This window comes from Harpia harpyja, chromosome W (assembly GCF_026419915.1).
Source record: "Harpia harpyja isolate bHarHar1 chromosome W, bHarHar1 primary haplotype, whole genome shotgun sequence".
Taxonomy (NCBI): domain Eukaryota; kingdom Metazoa; phylum Chordata; class Aves; order Accipitriformes; family Accipitridae; genus Harpia; species Harpia harpyja.
In genome coordinates, this window is record NC_068968.1 from 7,458,113 (window position 1) to 7,478,339 (window position 20,227).

A 20,227-nucleotide genomic window follows, 5' to 3' on the forward strand; every position below is an offset into this window, starting at 1 on the left:
TTGGGAGTTCACTTGATTGTCCTGTTCCCATTATCAATACTTTCAATATACAAAAATCAAAAAATCGGAAAGTCAAATATCAGAGCCTAAGTCAAAATACCAAACAGAATCAATCAGAGATCCAAGGTCATATCCAAAATCAATAGTCAAATCCCAAAGCCTTAATCAAAGTACCGAGACCAAACCAAATGGGTATCTCCGCCTTCAACCAGCAAGACGAATACCCTTTACCAGAGAAGTACTTCTACCAGAATACCAGATTTTTAAGGATCCTTTTATATTTCTTCCTTGCTGACTTCTCTTAGTCAGGCTTACAGGTAAGAGTACCAGACCAGAATACCAGAACCAGGTTAATCAAAAGAATGCCTTTAAATAAAATCTTACCAGTGGCCTTGGCTTGTGAGCCCAGGGAACGGGGAATCAAGGGTCTCCCCGAGAAATCTCGGTGGCAGGTGGAGGCCCTGCGATCCCACATTCGTCGAGTCTCAGAAGCCTCGTCCCATCTGGGTCGCCAAAATGTTACCGAAAAGCCAGTTGAAGAAACTCTCTAAGACTCATTTTGGAGTTTTAGAAAGCAGGCATTCTTTATCGCAGCGCTGGATGCACGGGGGATAGTTCTAATAATTATTTACCAAATCTCGCTTTTACAGTCACCTAGCAGCAAACCAGTTTCCACGGCTGGTACAAAATATTAAAACCATCAAAATATTTAGACATACCATACAGAATGTATGGAAATATGCTATCAGAACGGGCTGGCACTAAGCAGGTGTCTCTGCGCTATGCTCTCATTTATGGGATGTGTGTGGCCAATGTGGGACAAAGTGCATAAGCATGTCTTCTGATGCCAAGCTGAGACAGCAAAAGAGAACAGTCCCTGACCACTGGGAAGAAGGATTAAAAAAAAAAAAATCTCTCTTAGGCCCCAGAGTGCCAGCTACCTGACTAGGATGACAGCAGGAACAGGAATAGATGATGTTAGTGTCACAGGGCTATAGCCTGGTTTGGAAGCTGATGCAAAACCTGTGGAAGCCAGTGGGCTTTCGTTGGCTTCAAGGCCTTTCACGATGGATGCAAAAGTGGTTGTGTCCACTGTGTAGTCATGCAAATCATGCCAAGTGGTTGGGATGAGCCTTGGATACAAACTTAAGTGTCAGTTGTAAGGAATTGTGTAGATGTCTGAAAATATGCTTTGTAATGCTAGGAAATGATTAAGGGACTGGAGCATCTCTCCTATGAGGAAAGGCTGAGAGAGCTGGGACTGTTTAGCCTAGAGGAGAGAAGGCTCGGGGGGAAATCTCATCAATGTATATAAACACCTGAAGGGCGGGTGCAAAGAGGATGGAGCCAGGCTCTTTTCAGTGGTGCCCAGTGACAGGAGAAGAGGCAATGGGCACAGACTGAAACACAGGAGGTTCCATCTGAACATCAGGAAACACTTTTTTTTTTTTACTGTGAAGGTGACTGAGCGCTGGAATAGGTTGCTCAGGGAGGTTGTGGAGTCTCCCTCCTTGGAGATATTCAAAAGCCATCTGTATGTGGTCCTGGGCAACCCGCTCTAGGTGGCCCTGCTTGAGCAGGGAGGTTGGACCAGATGACCACCAGAGGTCCCTTCCAACCTCAACCATTCTGCAATTTTGTGACATTGGGATGAGTGGCAGAAAAAAATCTGCAACCACTGTTACTGACATGTATTGGGTTTATGTGGCAAGGTTGGGGGGGGAGGGGGGCGGGGGGCTGCAGGGGTGGCTTCTGTGAGAAGACGCCACAAGCTGCCCCCATGTCGGACAGAGCCAGTTCCAGCCGGCTCCAAGACGGACCTGCCGCTGGCCAAAGCTGAGCCAATCGGCAATGTTGGTAGCGCCTCTGTGATAACATATTTAAGAAAGGGTAAAAACCACTGCACAACAGCAGCTGTGAGAGGGGAGTGAGAATATGTGAGAGAAACAACCCTGCAGGCACCAAGGTCAGTGAAGAAGGAGGGGGGGGAGGAGGAGGTAAAAGAGTTAGGAGTAGTGAAGTTGAGCCTGGGAAGAAGGGAGGGGTGGGGGGAAGATGTTTTTAAGATTTGGTTTTATTTCTCATTATCCTACTCTGTGATTAATTGGTAATAAATTAAATTAATCTTCCCCAAGTTGAGTCTGTTTTGCCCGTGATGGTAATTGCTGAGTGATCTCTCTGTCCTCATCTTGACCTATGAGCTTTTCGTCATATTTTCTGGGGGGGAGAGGCAGTGATAGAGCGGCTTGGTGGGCACCTGGTGACCAGCCAAGGTCAACCCACCACAGGTGTGCATGAAGAGCAATTTATAATTGTCTTGGTGTTTTTATCAGAGAGAGAGGGAGAGGTGTCTAACAGTTACTATGGAATAAAACAGCTGTTTGATTTTTTTTTAAATTTTTTTTTTAAGACTTATTTTTTCCATTAATACACTAAATATTTACAAGGAACTTTGACTTGCAGAAGATTACAGAAGGTATTCTGTGAACTGCAGAAGGTGAAAATACCTGTAAAATACATAGTGTATGCTGTCTTTGAAACAATACAACACACTGTAATACATAAACAAGAAATGATAGAATGATTAAAGATAAAGCATTAGGACAGAAGGTTTGCTGGTGTAAGTGTTCAACAGAAGGATTTGATGCGAAAGAGAAGAAAAATATTAGTCCCACTGCAGCTTGATGCTGTTGGAGGGGAGAGGAGGATGTTGGCTGAACACTAGTTTTCCTTGTTTGGGCTTGTTTTCTACTGCTGCCACCTCTCTAGTAGAACTGGCATAAGACATGAGATTTAAAGAGGAGAGCATGGGAGAACACGGAAAGTATCTTGTTTAATAATCAGTCGTGTCGGAAAGTTCAATGGCTTCTCTTCAAATTTAATGTTTGGCTATGGTACATCTCAGGGGGAAGCTTAAACGTGATTATAAAACACTGCACGCCAACTGCTGGGTTTGCTGTGGGGTTATGGTGGTAGAACGTGGAGTTTACACTATAGAACGTGGAGTTTACACTATTGCAGGTGCTGTTTGGCAAGTGCACCGTCCATTTGCTGTTTCAGGCTTGCTTCTGGTAGTTACCAAGGGATGATGTTAATCTGTGTCCCTTTTCTTTCAGTCAGACACATTCTCTGTTGTTACTGAATAACCTAAATTTATCAGTTGTGTAGTCACTTAGTTTAATTAACTTGACCTGAGAATTATCCAAACTGTTTTCCTTTGTGACCTAAGTGTCAACCAGGGGCTAGGCTGCGTATTTCTGAGTCTCCAGTAGCATACGTGGGAAATGGCATTGCAAATGATTTACATGAAGTAATGGTCTTCTAATAAAAAACAAGTTCTCTCTTACCTGTGTTTCAGAAAGAAGTTACCTGCTGTTCTAATTCCTTGAGTTAAAGGTGATCTCTTATGTTATCCTGTATTTTGAAGAATGCATTAGATAATAGCCTGAAAATCTTCCCACAATCCATAATCGTAGAGAAGCAACATTATCTGAAATTAGACAGTGAGATTTCAGATCAAATATTTGTGCCCAAATGTCTTTATTTTTAATCATTCATCTTTTCAGAAAATCATCATACAATTTTAGAAGGTCATTAGTCTGAAGGTGTATCCTTGCCTGTTTAAACTTCGATGTGAAAGTGGAATCTTTTGCAGTTGATTCTTCCCCAGGCATTCAAAACATGATGTTGCATTTAGTTAATTTAACACCAAAGAGGCTTTTCAGCTCGGTAATACTTGCAGCATTAATTTTCTTCCTTTTCCAAGCATACCAGCATTTGACAAAAGTTTTGCTTGATAATTCTTGATAATACTGCATTTAGAGTGGTATTTGCTCTGATGGTTACATCTCCTTGCAAGCAGATGGCATTGATTGCCTTCCCTGTTCTTTGCGTGTTGGGAGGCAGAAGGCCTGCTGATGCAATCAGTGTACCTTCAGTGATGGTATTTCTGAAGACAAGGTGTGTGATTTTTAGAAAATGAGATCTTGCATAGACAATCAGTCAAGAAGCAGATGCTGTGGCATGATGTTCTGGTGTCCATTGGAGACACAACGATCTGCACCAGGAACTGCGCAGTAGAGCAGTTCATTTTCATTTTCTTCAGAAGGAAAATAAAAAAAAAAAATTAGACTCAAAGAATGTTAGTATGGTTTTAATAGGATCAACCCTAATACTTTGCTATCATTCAGGTAACAGGCTATAGTTTTATGGATAGTATAGAACATTGAAGTGAAGGTTTTAGTATACTGACCAGCGTATGCTAGATGAATACAAATAATTTATAAATTCATAAAAATATAGAAAATTAAAAGTGATAGAGAATCCATCCTATAGATATCTTGTGACCTTGAACAAAGTCACTTAAGCTCTGTTTCTCTGTTCCATGCATATAATAATATTTATCTTTATTGTCTGGTGTGGTATCCTTATACTGAATAATAAAATGGTTTGAACTTACCCAACTATCACCTGACACTGAGGGGACAGACAGGTTCTTTTAGGGATCCTTGGCAGAATGATGATGGCACTAAGTTGTAGTTACAATTAAAGCTTTATTTTTTTTTTTAACGGGATTTTATGATTAGCATAGCATAGAATTTATTATCAGAATAGCACAGGCTTTCTACAAGCAGAATCAGTGTAGCACAATTTTATAAGTAGCGTAGCACAGAATTTTATAGCACAGCTTAGCTTATGGTTTCTAATCACCTGGACCCTCTGCAGATTGGGTCAAATCTTAATATTTGGCTTGCCGTGTCAATATAACAATTGTAATCTAGACTCGAGAAGACATAAAAGAATATGAGTCACTTAATCCTCGGAGGAAGCAGACGATGGTGGAGGCATCCCTGGCCACTGGGAGGTCACGGGTCTCACTGTCCAGCAGTAGTTCCGGTCTAAGTTCCCGCTTAAGACTTGTAACTGATTGATTTTTATAGACAGTGCTCTGTGTGCTGCTATGCTTCCCTGTTCTGTGAGCACAAGAAAGAGTGAGCAAGAGAAAGGAAGCTCAAGGTGAGCAAGAGTGATGGCGAGAAAGCGAGAGAGAAATCAAGAGAGCAAGCGAGAGAGAGCATGTGATCGAAAGCAAGCATGAGACAGCAAGTATGAGAAAGTGAGAAAACGAGAGCAAGCAAGCACAAGAGTAAGCAAGGGAGAGTGTGAAAGCACTAGAAAAAGAGAGAGAAAGTGTGAGAGCAAGAAAGTGATAATGAGCAATAATGAGAGCAAGGGTGTGAAATTGAGTGCAAGCACATGAGCAAGAAAGTGAGCACGAGAGAGAGCAAGAGTGACTGACAGCAAGAGAAAGGATGAGAGAGAACGTGAGAGTGAGAGAAAAGCAAGAGCAAAATAAAGAGAAAGTGAGAGAGTGCCAGAGAGAAGTCGTGACAGAGAGAGAGAAAGCAAGAGAGAAAATGAGAGAGCAAGAGAACTAGCATGAGAGCAAACATGAGAGCAGCTGCGAGTGGGTGAGGGGGGGAGAGAGAGACACACACAGCATGCAAGAGAGCACGAGAGAAAGAGCAGCACAGAGTTAAGGACAAGGTTTGTGACATAACATTGTCTCTTCTGTCTAATTCTCATGTCATAATGATTTCCAGACTCATGTTCTCCTTACTTTGGGGAGACAGCTTTATTTTGAAAAATATCATGTGAAATATTGTTTCATAGTTTATTTTGTGCTAATTTATATTTGGATTGAAACTATACACTCTTTCACTCTTCCTACTCTTGCAGTACTGCCTCTCTCCCTCTGAGTTTTTTCTCTTTTTCATCATCCTTTCTCCCTACATATTTTGGTGGATTCTCCTTTCTGCTCTCCCACTCTCCACAGAAAAGGAAAGCACTGTGCAAAGCTCTCCATGTTTGTCCTCTCCCTCTTTTCACTCCAGATGAATTTTTTTGATAAGTAACATCAAGCACATGTAAATTCAGACAACTATTTCCTAAAAAAGGATATGTGATCAGTTAGTTAATTTACTTTTGTTTTGTTTTCAAGTCAGCTGATTCTGTGTTGGTTTGGGTTTTTTTTCCCCACAGGCTGACAGTCGTCTTTCCTCAGATCTTCTAATGTGGTCTAGATATTTTCTCTGTACATTTTCCTTGATGCCATTCTCTACCACCAAACTACTAAAGCTAAGAATAAGTTAAGAAGGATGCAAAACAGACTGGATTTTGAAACATCAGGTGAATGTTCCCTCCCTCAAGCCATCCCACAAAAATGCACAAGATAAGCAGGTTTAGCACTTCCACTGCTGGAGCAGCAGCACTAAATCTTAACCACTGCCATGAAACCAGACGTTCAGAAGCAGCCAAATACAACAACCAAAGGCAACTTCTGAGGAGAGTCATTGATAATGATCTGTGTGTTCTAGATGGGGAAACTAAGGTGATTGTTGATTGATTTAATTCATCACTGATGCAAAGAAAAATGGCCAAGGAATTGCTTGATAATAATTTTTCAAACACAAGATAATTTTTATGAATCTGTGATGCTTCATAGCTCAGTTAGCTGCATCTCTTAACTTATTCTACACCTCCCAAGCTACTCCCGTGGTTAGAGGCAGATGAAAATGCCTACAAAAGTAGCTCACAAATATTTCTATGCTTAAGTATCATATATATAACAATGATGCTCAGCTTTTACAAGATTAGAAGCGAGTACTTCAGACAACTAGGGACTTCCCCTGCTCTTTTCAAAAAAAGAAAGTTGTCAATATTCTAGTCCTAAAGATACAGCTAGATTTTGCCTGAGAGCCCTTATGATGGAATAAAGAGGGAAGAACAGGAAAACTTCACTGGCAGAATAACTGAGGGAAAAAGCATAATCTGTCTGAGGATTCTCAGGAATCTGGAAAGTTGGTGTTAACCTTTGGCTAAAAACTGTGATGCGATACAGACAAAAATCAATTATGCAAACTTTATCAAATGTGTTCTGAGGATCTATCAGATATGTTTTTGCCACACTATTACAGTGTTCAGTGTAATCATGCATCATGACCCAATTAACAGACCAAAGCACTGCAAACTACTCATGCAAACTGTCAGTCCCCAAAAAGTGTAATCAATAAGAATCATATTTGCTAACTGCTCAGACTACATGCAAAGAAACATGCACTTTTGTCTGCCAAGCTTTAACTTTCTTTAATGGTATTACCATTGTAATAACTCTACTTATCTTTGAATTTTAGATCTGATTTTTCCTACAATAGCTAAATTTACTACTCAGTTACATTTCTGTAACATAGCTCCACTTTAAGATTAGTCTTCCTGTCAAAGATTTTTTCCTAGTTTTTTTCCTGTTGTTCTCATTGAAGCTCATTTTTGCTATTGTTTTAGTATATATTCCTCTTTAAAATGAACATTAAAAATTCACTTTACTCAGACCAACCTCACAAGCATCCACAATTTCAGAATTTGATCATGTTGTACATTTTCTGTTTCAGATTCTTTGGTAGCATTGAAAGAGCTGGAAACAATAGTGATGTTATCCATTAATAACTCTTTGCTTAGGAAGTATTACCTGCAGTATTGACCTTCATACTACAAAGACCCATTTGATCCATAAAACTTAACATTACTTTGTCATTGACCTTAAGGTTGGTGTTTTCGGGTTTTTTTAACTGTGACTTACCAAATGAAAATACACTTTGAAACCCACTTTGATTTTTTTTCAGACCATAGTTTTGTGCTCTGGATAGCTTTTTCGTCTTTTCAAAAGTAAATTATACAACCTGACATGACCTAACTTTATCTGAAATTAACCTGTTTTTATCAGCTCACATTTCTCCAGGTACTGTGGATTTTGGAAATCTTTTTTATGCAGTTTATGGCCCTTCTGCTCTTTTCTTGTAATTCTTCTTAAAGATTATATTTGCCCACAAAAACCCAAAATTATTTATGCTGCAATCGCTGAACCACTCAGAACCTTCCTCCATCTCCAGACAGTAACATCTGCATTTTGAGCAGTTCAAGAGTAACTGTTCTCCACTCACTCCTCCATTCTTCCCAGAAGAAACAATATGCCTAGTAGAGAACTTTTAGAAAGAGTTTTAAGAGTTTGGCTGTTACTTGTTTTGCAATACTTTCTAGTAGACCCAATCAGCAATTAAGTCCCACTGCAATAAGCATGCTCAGCAAGAGAGAGCATCACCCAAGAAAACTGACCAAATATGAGTCAGAGTATATTTTGGTATATTTTAAAATAGGCCATTAGTGTCCCAGTTTATGCACTTGTACTTGATTCCAAATCTGCTTTGGTATCAAAGGTCTGTCAAAGAGAAGATTAGGTGAGCAGCTCCAGTGCCAGCACAATCCACAGTGGAGCACTCGAGTGCAGTGTAGGGGGGGGGGTCCTGAACTGGGGAAACCTCAGGGAAGCGGAGAGACCCACCAAGAGCCCACAGCTCATGTGAGAGCAGCTGAGACCTGGGTGGGGCCAGGAGCAACGGCAGCCAAGTACCCACACCTATAAAAGAAACCCCTAGGGAGCGCTAGTGACTAGGAGTGCCACAAACAGGGCGTGGTGCATCAGCAAGGGCATGGTGTGGCAGTTTGTGTGGAAGGGCGCGCAGGAAGGGCACTGTAATTCTGCTGGCTCGACCAGGGAAGCAATGGGATGGGAACATACTGCTACCCAGGTGTCAGGTTGCAGGATGTGCCCTACACTTATGCCAGTACCAGACAGCATTACTGAGTACACCTGTGGGAGGTGCACCCAGGTAGAGGAACTCCTCTGCTTAGTGACAGAGCTCCAGGAGGAGGTGAGTAGGTTGAGGAGTATCAGGGAGTCTGAGAGAGAGATCAACTACTGGAACCACACCCTACCTTCCCTGGGACAGACCTGTCTGGCAGACAGGACACATGATACGCAGGATCCCCTATCTTCTCTCCACCTGGCTGAATGCGGTGACTTAAGGGATGGGGGGAACAGCAACAAGTTCCTGCCTGGTGCAGCAGGTGCATCTCCTCCGTGACTACCTCACCTTCCCAGGTGCCCTTGTACAACAGGTAAGAGGCTCTTCAAGTGGAACTGAACAATGATGAGGACGATGGTCCATCTAGGTTGGAGGTGTTGCTGAGGTTAAATTGGCCTACGCCCTGCGTCAAAACCGCTTCCATAAAGAAAAAAAGATGGGTCATTGTCATAGGAGACTCTCTCCTGAGGGAAACAGAAGGCCTAATATGCAGACTTGACCCACTTAGGGAAGTCTGCTGCCTCCCTGGGGCGCAGGTTAAAGATGTGATGAGAAAACTTCCTACCCTAATGTGGCCCTTGGATTATTATCCATTATTGCTTTTTCATGTAAGCAGCAATGAAGTTGCAATAAGAAGTCCAAGGGCAATCAAGAGAGACTTCAGGGCCTTGGGATGACTGGTTAAGGGATCAGGAGCACAAGTAGTGTTTTCCTCTGTCCTTCCATTTGCAGGGAATGATGCTGGAAGAAACAGGAAGACCCAGCTGATCAATACCTGGCTCTGTGACTGGTGTCACCGGCAGAATTTTGGGTTTGTTGATCACGGGTTGGTCTACATGACAGCAGGCCTGCTGGCAACAGACGGGGTACACCTTTCTCAAAGGGGGAAAAGGATTTTTGCACAAGAGTTAGCAGGCCTCATTGAAAGAGCCTTAAACTAGATTTGAAAGGGGAAAGGGATAAAACCAGGGTTGCTAGAGATAAGCCTGGGGGCAGCATGCCAATGTTTGAGGGGATGGTGTGCTAGCAAGGTCCTTTGGTCTCCTCCACAATGTGCTGAGCACACTGGAGCACATTTGAAATGTCCCTGTACTAATGCACACAGCACCTTAGCTATCTCAATGGGGGTAGGGGATGGAGATCCACGCGGCAGCAAAGATGCAAGGGTTATTGATGTGTTAGAAATGATGGAAGCACCTGAGAACAATCACATAGGAATTAGGGCTTCTCCCCCCAAAAAGGTGCCAGGATCAATAGCCCAACTGAAGTGCATCTACACCAATGCACACAGCATAGGCAACAAATAGGAGTTGGAAGCCATTGTGCAGCTGGAAAACTATGATATAGTTGCAATCACAGAAACATGGTGGGATGACTCGCACAACTGGAGTGCTGCAATGGATGGCTATAAGCTCTTCAGAAGGGATAGGCAAGGAAGGAGCGGCAGTGGGGTAGCCCTGTATGTTAGGGAGTGTTTTGACTGTCTAGAGCTTGATGATGGTGATGAAAGGGTTGAGTGTTTATGGGTAAGAATCGGGGGAAAGGCCAACAAGGCAGATATGGTGGGAGTCTGTTATAGACCACCCAACCAGGATGAAGAGGCAGATGAAATATTCTGTAAGCAGCTGGGAGAAGTCTCATGATTGACTGCTAGCCCTTTGTTGTGGTTTAAGCCCAGTCAGCAACTAGGCACCACGCAGCTGCTTGCTCACTCCCCCGTCCCAGTGGGATGGGGAGGAAAATTGGAAAAAAAAGGAAAACTTGTGGGTTGAGATAAGAACAATTTAATAACTAAAGTAAAATAAAATGTAATACTAAGAATAGTAATAAATAATAATAATAATAATAATAATTGTATTGAAAAGGAATATAATATAATAAAATAAAGATAAAACCCAAGAAAAAGACGTGATGCACAATGCAATTGCTCACTACCTGCTGATTGATGCTCAAGCAGCGATCCGCCCCTCCCGCCCAACTTCCCCGAGTTTATATACTTAGCATGACATTCTTTGGTATGGAATATCCCTTTGGCTAGTTCTGGTCAGCTGTCCTGGCTATGCTCTCTCCCAGATTCTTGTACACCTGCTTGCTGGCAGAGCATGGGAAACTGAAAAATCCTTAACTTAGGATAAGTGCTACTTCTTAACAACTAAAACATCAGTGTGTTATCAACGTTATTCTCACACTAAATCCAAAACACACTGTACCAGCTACTAGGAAGAAAATTAACTCTATCCCAGCCAAAACCAGGACACCCTTGTTCTCATGGGGGACTTCAACTTACTAGATGTCTGCTGGAAATACAGTACAGTGGAGAGGAAACAGTCTAGGAGGTTCCTGGAGTGTGTGGAAGATAACTTCCTGACACAGCTGGTGAGTGAGCCAACTAGGGAAGGTGCCACACTGGACCTGTTGTTTACAGACAGACACGGACTTGCGGGTGATGTGATGGTTGGAGATCATCTTGGGCACAGCGATCATGAAATCGCTATATTTTCAATTCTTGGAGAAGTAAGGAGGGGGATTAGCAGAACTGCTATCTTGGAATTCCAGAGGGCAGACTGTGGCCTATTTAGGAGCCTGGTTGACAGATTCCCTTGGGAGGCAGTCCTGAAGGGCAAAGGAGTCCAGGAAGGCTGGACATTTGTCCCGATCCAATGTCGGGGAAGGTTTCGATATGATCCCAAGAGCAAGATTAAGACACAAACGAGGTCAAATGCTGTATACCCAAAAGAGTTTTTATTATCAAAAGTATCAAAAGTAGAAAATAGTAGTGATAGGATAGAATGGAAGAAAAGGCAGAAATCAAGCAAGCAGTCGGGATAGAGTTGCAAGGATAGTCACCACCATGGATCCAGCGACGTCCCGTTGGTCCTCAGTCTTCAATTCTTCGGTGGTGGGTGCACACCATGGCTTGTCTCCATGTTTTTTTTATAGGGCATATTTCGATGATGCATGCACATACGTATTGTTCACATGCTGCAGGTTTTGTCTATCACAGGACCTTCGTGTGATCAACACCAGAAACCAGTATCTTATCTCAAAGACTACAGTTTCCATGAGAACGGTAGTCTCTACATGCCTGCATGCTTGTCGGCTTCAGCCTGTTTCCTCCCCTGGATGCCTCAGTGGCCTAGTAATCGTCCTTATGGACAGAGGAATGTCCTGCTTAGGCGATCTCCGAGACAAAGGGCTCGAGATAAACAGTTCACAGTTCCTTGAGATGAATGGCTTGAGATGACAGTCCAGTCTCTCACACCTAACAATCTTTGAGACAAACAGCTCGAGATAACAATTCAGTCTCTCTCAACATTCTTCAAGAAGGAAATCTTAAAGGTGCAGGAGCAGGCTATCCCTATGTGCCTAAAGACGAGCCGGCAGTGAAGAAGACCAGACTGGCTGAACAGAGAGCTTTGGCTGCAAGTCAGGAAAAAAAAGAGAGTTTATGATCTTTGGAAGAAGGGGCAGGCAACTCAGGAGGACTTCAAAGATGTCGTGAGGTTATGCAGGGAGAAAATTAGAAGGGCCAAAGCCCAACTAGAACTTAATCTGGCTACTGCCATAAAAAACAATAAAAAACGTTTCAATAAATACATTCACAACAAAAGGAGGGCTAAGAAGAATCTCCATCCTTAATTGGATGCAGGGGGAAGCATAATGACAAAGGCTGAGGTACTTAATGCCTTCTTTGCCTCAGTCTTTAATAGTAAGACCAGTTGTTCTTGATGTACCCAGCCCCCTGAGCTGGAAGACATGGACAGGAAACAGAATGAAGCCCCCATAATCCAAGGGGAAATGGTTAGTGACCTGCTACACCACTTAGACACACACAAGTCTATGGGGCCGGATGGGATCCAGCCAAGGGAGCTGGTGGAAGTGCTCACCAAGCCACTTTCCATCATTTATCAGCAGTCGTGGCTATCCTCCAGTTGACTGGAGGTTAGCAAATGCGATGCCCATCTATAAGAAGGGCCAGAAGGAGGCTATGGGGAACTACAGGCCTGTCATCTTGACCTTGGTACCAGGGAAGATCATGGAACGGTTCATCTTGAGTGCGCTCACATAGCACGTAGAGGATAACAAGGTGATCAGGCCCAGTCAGCATGGGTTTGTGAAAGGTAGGTCCTGCTTGACTAACCTGATCTCCTTCTATGACAAGGTGATCCACTTAGTGGATGAGGGAAAGGCTGTGGATGTTGTCTACCTGGACTTCAGTAAGGCCTTTGACACTGTCTCTTACAGCATACTCCTTGAGAAGCTGGCGGCTCATGGCTTAGACAGGTGTACTCTTTGCTGGGTAAAAAACTGGCTGGATGGACGAGCCCAGGGAGTTGTGGTGAACGGAGTTAAATCCAGTTGGCGGCCGGTCACAAGTGGTGTTCCCCAGGGCTCAGTTTTGGGGCCAGTTCTCTATAATATCTATCAATGATCTGGACGAGGGGATCGAGTGAACCCTCAGTAAGTTTGCAGGCGACACCAAGTTGGGAGGGAGGGTTGATCTGCTCGAGGGTAGGAAGGCTCTACAGAGGGATCTGGACAGGCTGGATCGATGGGCCAAGGCCAATTGTATGAGGTTCAACAAGGCCAAATGCCGGGTCCTGCACTTGGGTCACAACAACCCCATGCAACGCTACAGGCTTAGGGAAGAGTGGCTGGAAAGCTGCTCAGCAGAAAAGGACCTGGGCCTAGGTATGTTGGTCGACAGCCAGCTGAATATAAGCTGGCAGTGTGCCCAGGTGGCCAAGAAGGCCAACGGCATCCTGGCCTGCATCAGAAATAGTGTGGCCAGCAGGACTAGGGAAGTGATCGTCCCCCTGTACTCGGCACTGGTGAGGCTGCACCTCAAACACTGTGTTCAGTTTTGGGCCCCTCACTACAAGAAAGACACTGTGGTGCTGGAGCACATCCAAAGAAGAGCAACAAAGCTGGTGAAGGGTCTAGAGCACAAGTCTTATGAGGAGCAGCTGAGGGAACTGGGGTTGTTTAGTCTGGAGAAAAGGAGGCTGAGGGGAGACCTTATTGCTCTCTACAACTACCTGAAAGGAGGTTGTAGCGAGGTGGGTGTTGGTCTCTTTTCCCAAGTGACAGGACAAGAGGAAACGGCCTCAAGTTGTGCCAGGGGAGCTTTAGATTGGATATTAGTAAAAATGTCTTCACTGAAAGGGTTATCAAGCACTGGAACAGGTTGCCCAGGGAAGCGGTAGAGTTATCAGGTATTTTGAAAGCCATGTAGATGTGGTGCTTAGGGACATGGTTTAGTGGTGGATTGGCAATGCTAGGTTTATGGTTGGACTTGATGATCTTAAAGGTCTTTTCCAACCTAAAGATTCTATGATTAGTGTTACTACCTTTTATTGCTTCTACCACCTTCACTCTTCTTATCATCTGGAAGATATCTGTAGGCCACAGGGAAACATTGTTTTCTCAATGCAATTTTTTCTTTTAATTTAGTAGAAGAATGCTGAGAACTCTGTATTCATAAAATCATAGAATGGTTTTGGTTGGAAGGGACCTTCAAATATCATCTAGTTCCCAACCCCCTGCAGGGGGCAGGGACATCTTCCACTAGATTAGGTTGCTGACCTTGAACACTTCCAGGGATGGGGCATCCTTAGCTTCTTTGTGCAACCTGTTGCAGTGTCTCACCACCCTCAGCATAAAGAATTTCTTCCTTATATCTAATCTAAATCTACCCTCTTTTAGTTTAAAACTATTACCCATTGTCCTGTCACTACAGGCCCTGGTAAAAAGTCTCTCTCCGGCTTTCCCCTTTATGTATTGAAAGGCTGCAATAATGTCCAGAGCCTGATATTTAGTAAAGATCTCAGTTTGAGAAGTCAGTATTGTTCACATTCAATTTCATTTTAGTAGTCTAAAGAACCATCTTGCCTTTAATTTTAATAGATTAATGTAAGACATAATTATAAAAAATGAGAAGATTAAAAGCTTTCTTATGTCTGAGATTTTGCTGCTTTTAGAAGTAAAAACAGGAAATCACTATATGAATTTAAGAGCTGTAATTAAGAACATTACCAATCCAACTTAAAAAAAAATATGGCTCTTGAATGATTATGTACTATGCAAGTGTAACTGCAAGTGTAAAACAGTTAAGCAATGTTATCAGGTGCAATCACTTTCACAAGCAAGCCACAAGACAGAAAAAGTACTAACAAATTTTTCATGTTTGAACTTGGCAAGACAGCCACCAGCCTCTCTATAGATGTAACTATACAATTACTGCACAGGACCAAAGTAACAATATGCACAAAATGTACTAACAATTGTATGTCTGATTTCCTGAAACAACAGAAGAATCCTAACTGTCTAAATATTTCACAGAAGTATAAGATTCCTGCTTTCAAGATTTAATGATTCCTGGTCTAATGTTGTATTTTTAAATGTCCTCATTATTCTACACAGCAAAAGACTCCACAAAAATAGGTATTTATATCACTCTTTTTTATTTTTCAGCCAGAAATAACATTTTCATAGGGCATTTCAATATAGTGGTGTTTATTCATTAGACAAAACTTCCATCTCTTTGGCATCTGACCATATTCTGTTTTTCAGACTACATAGGAAAAGTTTACTTTAGAGATCATTGTTCAATACATTAAATTTACAGAGGTGCAGTTAACTCTTTAAAATACACATCAGTTTTAAATATTCTAATAAGCCAGAAAACATTAACCAAACCAGTAAAACATAGTCTACTGGGCTCCTCTTCACTGCCTTCAGTTACAATTGTGGAGTAAGTGGCAGAATGAAAAGAACTCTTAATTTTCCACAACACATGCACTGACTAGTGCTTGCTATTCCTTCTGAAGGAGAAACAAAAAAACCCTGAATTGTACCAGAAACAACTGATCAAATAAGTTATGTTTCAAAACAACGTGATCTTAATTTTAACTTCTAAATAAGTAAACCAAAACCAAGTTGCACACTGCTTCAGTAATAGATTGCACCTAAAAATGTCTAAAAACTTTTTTAAATTTTTAAGCATAAGTTACTAACATGTTTTAAATATATCTAAGAATACAGCTGTCAAAACTGCATTTGATGTCATATTTGGACAAAAAATTCTTAAGCAACAAATTAAGCCAGTGTATTCAATCTACTCTGTTGAATAATCCAGAATCAGCTCTTCAGGGCTGATATAGAAACACTTCACTTGCACTCCATCTAAAAATCCGTCTTCCGGATCTTAATAAAAGTGTTCAGTGCTTCAAATAGACTAAATTTCCAAAGCAATGCTAGAGATATTTGACATCTTCCATTACTATACTATATAGAAATCATGAATTAAAATGAAAAACTTTATTGATATACTGATGCAGACATTCTAGTGCATTTACTGGAATCTGAAGTGAATCCTTGTTTACATGTCAAGACAACATAAAAAATAAGTCATATTAACAAAAAAACCCCAAACCCTTCACTCTCAAAAATATTTTTTAATATTCCAAATACTTATTCCAAACTAGTTTTATAAAACAGAGGAGGCAAAACAATTACTTCCATGCAGAAACTAAAAAATAATTTAATAGGTTTAAAGTAGCAAATGAACAAAGGTTTATTTTATGAGTGAATTTCTTCCTCGCCACCACTGCAAACCCAGTTTCAAAATGTTTGAATGGGATGGTTTAAAATAACAAGTGATCCAATTTAGCCAAGCTCACATTCCTTCCCATGATGTAAAAAATCATACATACATTTTATTGTAGAATACAGTAAGAAACAAAAAGATAACTTGAGTACTTATCCAAGAGCAATTTCTAACGTCAAGTCAAAATTAGCAACAACCAAGCAGACCATCAATTTTTCAGTATTAAATGACCATAAATACTAGATAACTACAAAATAAACCAAACCCAAATCCAAAAACCAAAAGCCTTTTCTTTGTTAAAAGGTGTCCAAAGAAATATCCATCAGCTGCAGTCAAATTTGCATTAGAAGCTGCTTGCTCTGGAAAGATTTTTTCCCTCCAAGTGTTTGTAACACAATGCACTGTCAAAATTCTATTCAAATAAATTACTTTTTGATAACATTTAGCTGATACCCCCTACAATGTGGACAGTCATGTGCACAATATGACAGTGGATTTTTGCAGCAACAGAGAAATAACCAGAAACTGGTTCTAAATTCTAGATTATAGTTCATAGTTCATGTGTTATTTCTTGCAAACATATGGTCCCCTCTAAGGGTAAGGTGTTGGAGCTGGTATTGTAGCATGTCTGTGTCAGCAGGTTCCTCGTTGCTCATTTTGTCTAAATTGAGGTAGTCCAGGGATTTAGAGTGAGCCCTTTTACTTTTTAAAAGGCAAAGAGGCAGGGGACCATGAAGTGCCTTGTAAGGTTCATATGGTAAAGCCTTAGTGCATTTATCCCCTGAGCTGGGCATCCGTCTCCTCCTCCTCCCATTTACTGCTGGGATCTCATATGGCTGATAGTACCTACTTTTAGTTTTGTACAAACGGGAGGAACATGCAAGTCCTGAATCAAGCTGTTTAGAGTGCAAGTTAGGCCTGGATTCCCCTTTATTATCTTCATTTCCTGTATACTTTTGGGCTAATTTTAGCAGCTCCTCTCCAGTCGTGAAGCCAACCAGGTAGTTAGAATCCATACGAAGGATCTGATAGCCTGAAACTGTCCGTCGCATTGGTGAGCAGGGGGTACTGGAACATCGTGGTTTCTCTGCTTCTGCTTTGCCTGCAGAACTGACCTCTGCAAGAGGTACAGGGAGGGTAGATATGGTAGTTCTGGACTCCCCATTTATATCCATTTTAAGCAATGTGCTATTCTCCTAGAAATAAAACAGAGATTGATCACAAATAGAGCCTTTAGCCAATAAAGGAGCTGAGAGAGGATCTCAGAAATCAGAAACCATAACCAGTACTTCTTTATTCAGTTTTGTCTTACACTCTACAGAGTGTCTCATAACAAAATTATCACTGACATCTGCCTTTTAAAATTATTTTGGCCCCCTTTTTAATAACAAATACTATAAATATACTCTTGATATTCTTAAATATGTTAAAAACAAATTCTTGAGTAGTACTGTACAAAAAACTGAAGTATCTTTCCACTCTATTTTTTAATCCTTTTAGTCTATTTGATCCCTTATAACCCTTTTCCTTTGAGGCCATCTATATCCATTAGCACATCCACAGTAACTTCTCCTGTACTCAGTTCCATATTTTTTCCATTCACAATAATATCAGTAAACATACCTTAAAAAAAAAAAAGGCATCTAACAGTTACTACCTCAGGCATAACCATGGACTAGACCTGACCTACTGGGTACTGCAATGTTTCCCTTTGGTGGGTTGACCTTGCCTGGCCACAAGGTGCCCACTGAACTGCTCTATCACTCCCCCTCCTCAACAAGGACGGGGGAGAAAAATATGACGAAAAAGCTCGTGGGTCAAGATAAGGACAGGGAGATCACTCAGCAATTACCGCCACAGGCAAAACAGACTTGACTTGGGGAAATTAATTTAATATATTGCAAATCAAAATCAGAGTAGGATGATGAGAAATAAGAACAAAACTAAAAACTCCTTCCTCCCACCCTTCCCTTCTTCCTGGGCTCAACTTCACTCCCGAATTATCTACCTCATCCCCCCCAAGTAGTGCAGGGGGATGGGGAATGGAAGTTGCAGTCAGTTCATAACATGTTATCTCTGCTGCTCCTTCCTCCTCACACTCTTCCCCTGCTCCAGTGTGGGGACCCTCCCACAGGAGACAGTCCTTCACGACATTCGCCAATGTGGGTCCTTCCCATGGGCTGCAGTTCTTCACAAACTGCTCCAGCATGGGTCCTTTCAATGGGGTGCAGACCTTCAGGAACAGACTTCTCCAGCATGGATCCCCCACGGGGCCACAGGTCCTGCCAGAAAACCTGCTCCTGCGTGGGCTCCTCTGCCAGGAGCCTGTGCCGTCATGGGCTCTCCATGGGCTGCAGATTTCTTTAGGGCACATCCACCTGCTCCAGCATGGGGTCCTCCACGGGCTGCAGAAGGATATCTGTTCCACCATGGACCTCCATGGGCTGCAGGGGAATCTCTGCTCTGACGGCTGGAGCACCTCCTCCCCCTCCAGCTTCACTGACCTTGGTGTCTGCTGGACTGTTTCACATTTTTCTCACTCCTCTCCCAGCTGCTGTTGTGCAGCATTTTTTACCCTTTCTTCAATATGGTATCACAGAGGCAGCACCAGCGTCACTGATTGGCTCAGCTTTGGCCAGCGGTGGCTCTGTCTTGGAGCCGGCTGGAACTGGCTCTGTCCAACATGGGGGCAGCTTCTGGTGTCTTCTCACAGAAGCCACCCCTGCAGCCCTTTCTGCTACCAAAACACTGTGGGATTTTTTGTTAATGTATTTATAACAAAGTAATCAGTATACTAGTGTTCAATAAATATACGATAAGATTCTTTCGGCTTCTCATGCCCAGCCAGCAAGAAAGCTGGAGGGGCACAAGAAGTTGGGAGGGGACACAGCCAGGGCAGCTGACCCAAAGTGGCCAAAGGGATATTCCATACCATGTGACGTCATGTCTAGTATATAAACTGGGGGGGAGTGGGGCTGGGAGGGATCACCGCTCGGGGACTAACTGGGCATCGGTCGGTGGGTGGTGAGCAATTGCATTGTGCATCACTTGTATATTCCAATTCTTTTATTATTACTATTGTCATTTTATTAGTGTTATCATTATCATTATTAGTTTCTTCTTTTCTGTTATATTAAACCGTTCTTATCTCAACCCACGGGTTTTGCTTCTTTTCCCGATTCTCTCCCCCATCTCACTGGGTGGGGGGGAAGTGAGTGAGTGGCTGTGTGGTGCTTAGTTGCTGGCTGGGGTTAAACTATGACAAAATCTCACTTGCAAAAAAGAATAATCTGTCCTAATGCAAAATTTAAGTCTAGTTTGTTTCTGTTCAGGGATTGTGAAGGAGCAGCTTAAGTAACGCTCCTGCCTCTACTACCCTGCTTAGTCTCAAATCAACCTGCTGCTTCACTCCCATTCTAATTAAATAGGAGTAAACAAGATTCTCATAGTTTTGCTAAACAGGATATTATTTGCCAGTCATTGACAAAAAACTTCTATTATGGAGACATTATTACTGAAGTTTCTTTAGTCTTAAATGTCCTTTTCCAGTTCTCCTTATAATTGTGGTCTACTTAGGATTCTTCATTATGAGTTTTGTACAGCATTGCTTTTACAGATAAGTAGATACACTTCATCCAGCACGTTTTAAAACATTTTGTATTAAAAAATACAGATAATGGAGCAAAAATGAAACAAAAAATGAAAACACTATATTAAACGTAACACTCATTTTTCACTGAAGAAAAAACTACATAAAAACCTCAATAATGTTGCTTGTTATATTTAACTGGCTTTCTGAAATATATTTATGGAGTCAATACAAACCTTCAAAATAGCAGAAACAAATGTTATTTCCTACTTTAGCACCGTATCTGGACAACAAGAGAAAAAATACAATAAGGTTTCAGCACACAGAGTT

General features: G+C 41.9%; 2 protein-coding genes across 3 annotated transcripts in view; one reads left to right on the forward strand and one right to left on the reverse strand.

The window, feature by feature from the left end:
* LOC128136077 (small conductance calcium-activated potassium channel protein 2-like) overlaps positions 1-20,227 on the forward strand; it is a 367,528-nt gene that overhangs the window by 20,014 nt on the left and 327,287 nt on the right. The window contains exons 4-5 of one of the 2 annotated variants that reach the window (XR_008233248.1): positions 6,043-6,189; positions 9,432-10,495. Coding sequence is in view for 1 of the 2 variants with exons in the window: in XM_052775178.1 (XP_052631138.1) it covers positions 6,043-6,073 (31 nt within the window). In the remaining variant the exon portion in view is untranslated. Of the gene's footprint in view, positions 1-6,042; positions 8,325-9,431; positions 10,496-20,227 lie in introns of those variants that run through there. The other variant, XM_052775178.1, reaches the window with a different exon arrangement.
* Positions 13,606-20,227, reverse strand: part of LOC128136037 (uncharacterized) — a 130,290-nt gene continuing 123,668 nt past the window's right edge. The window contains exon 4 of the mRNA XM_052775129.1: positions 13,606-17,504. Coding sequence (XP_052631089.1) covers positions 16,866-17,504 — 639 coding nt within the window. The 3' untranslated portion in view covers positions 13,606-16,865. The remainder of the gene's footprint in view (positions 17,505-20,227) is intronic.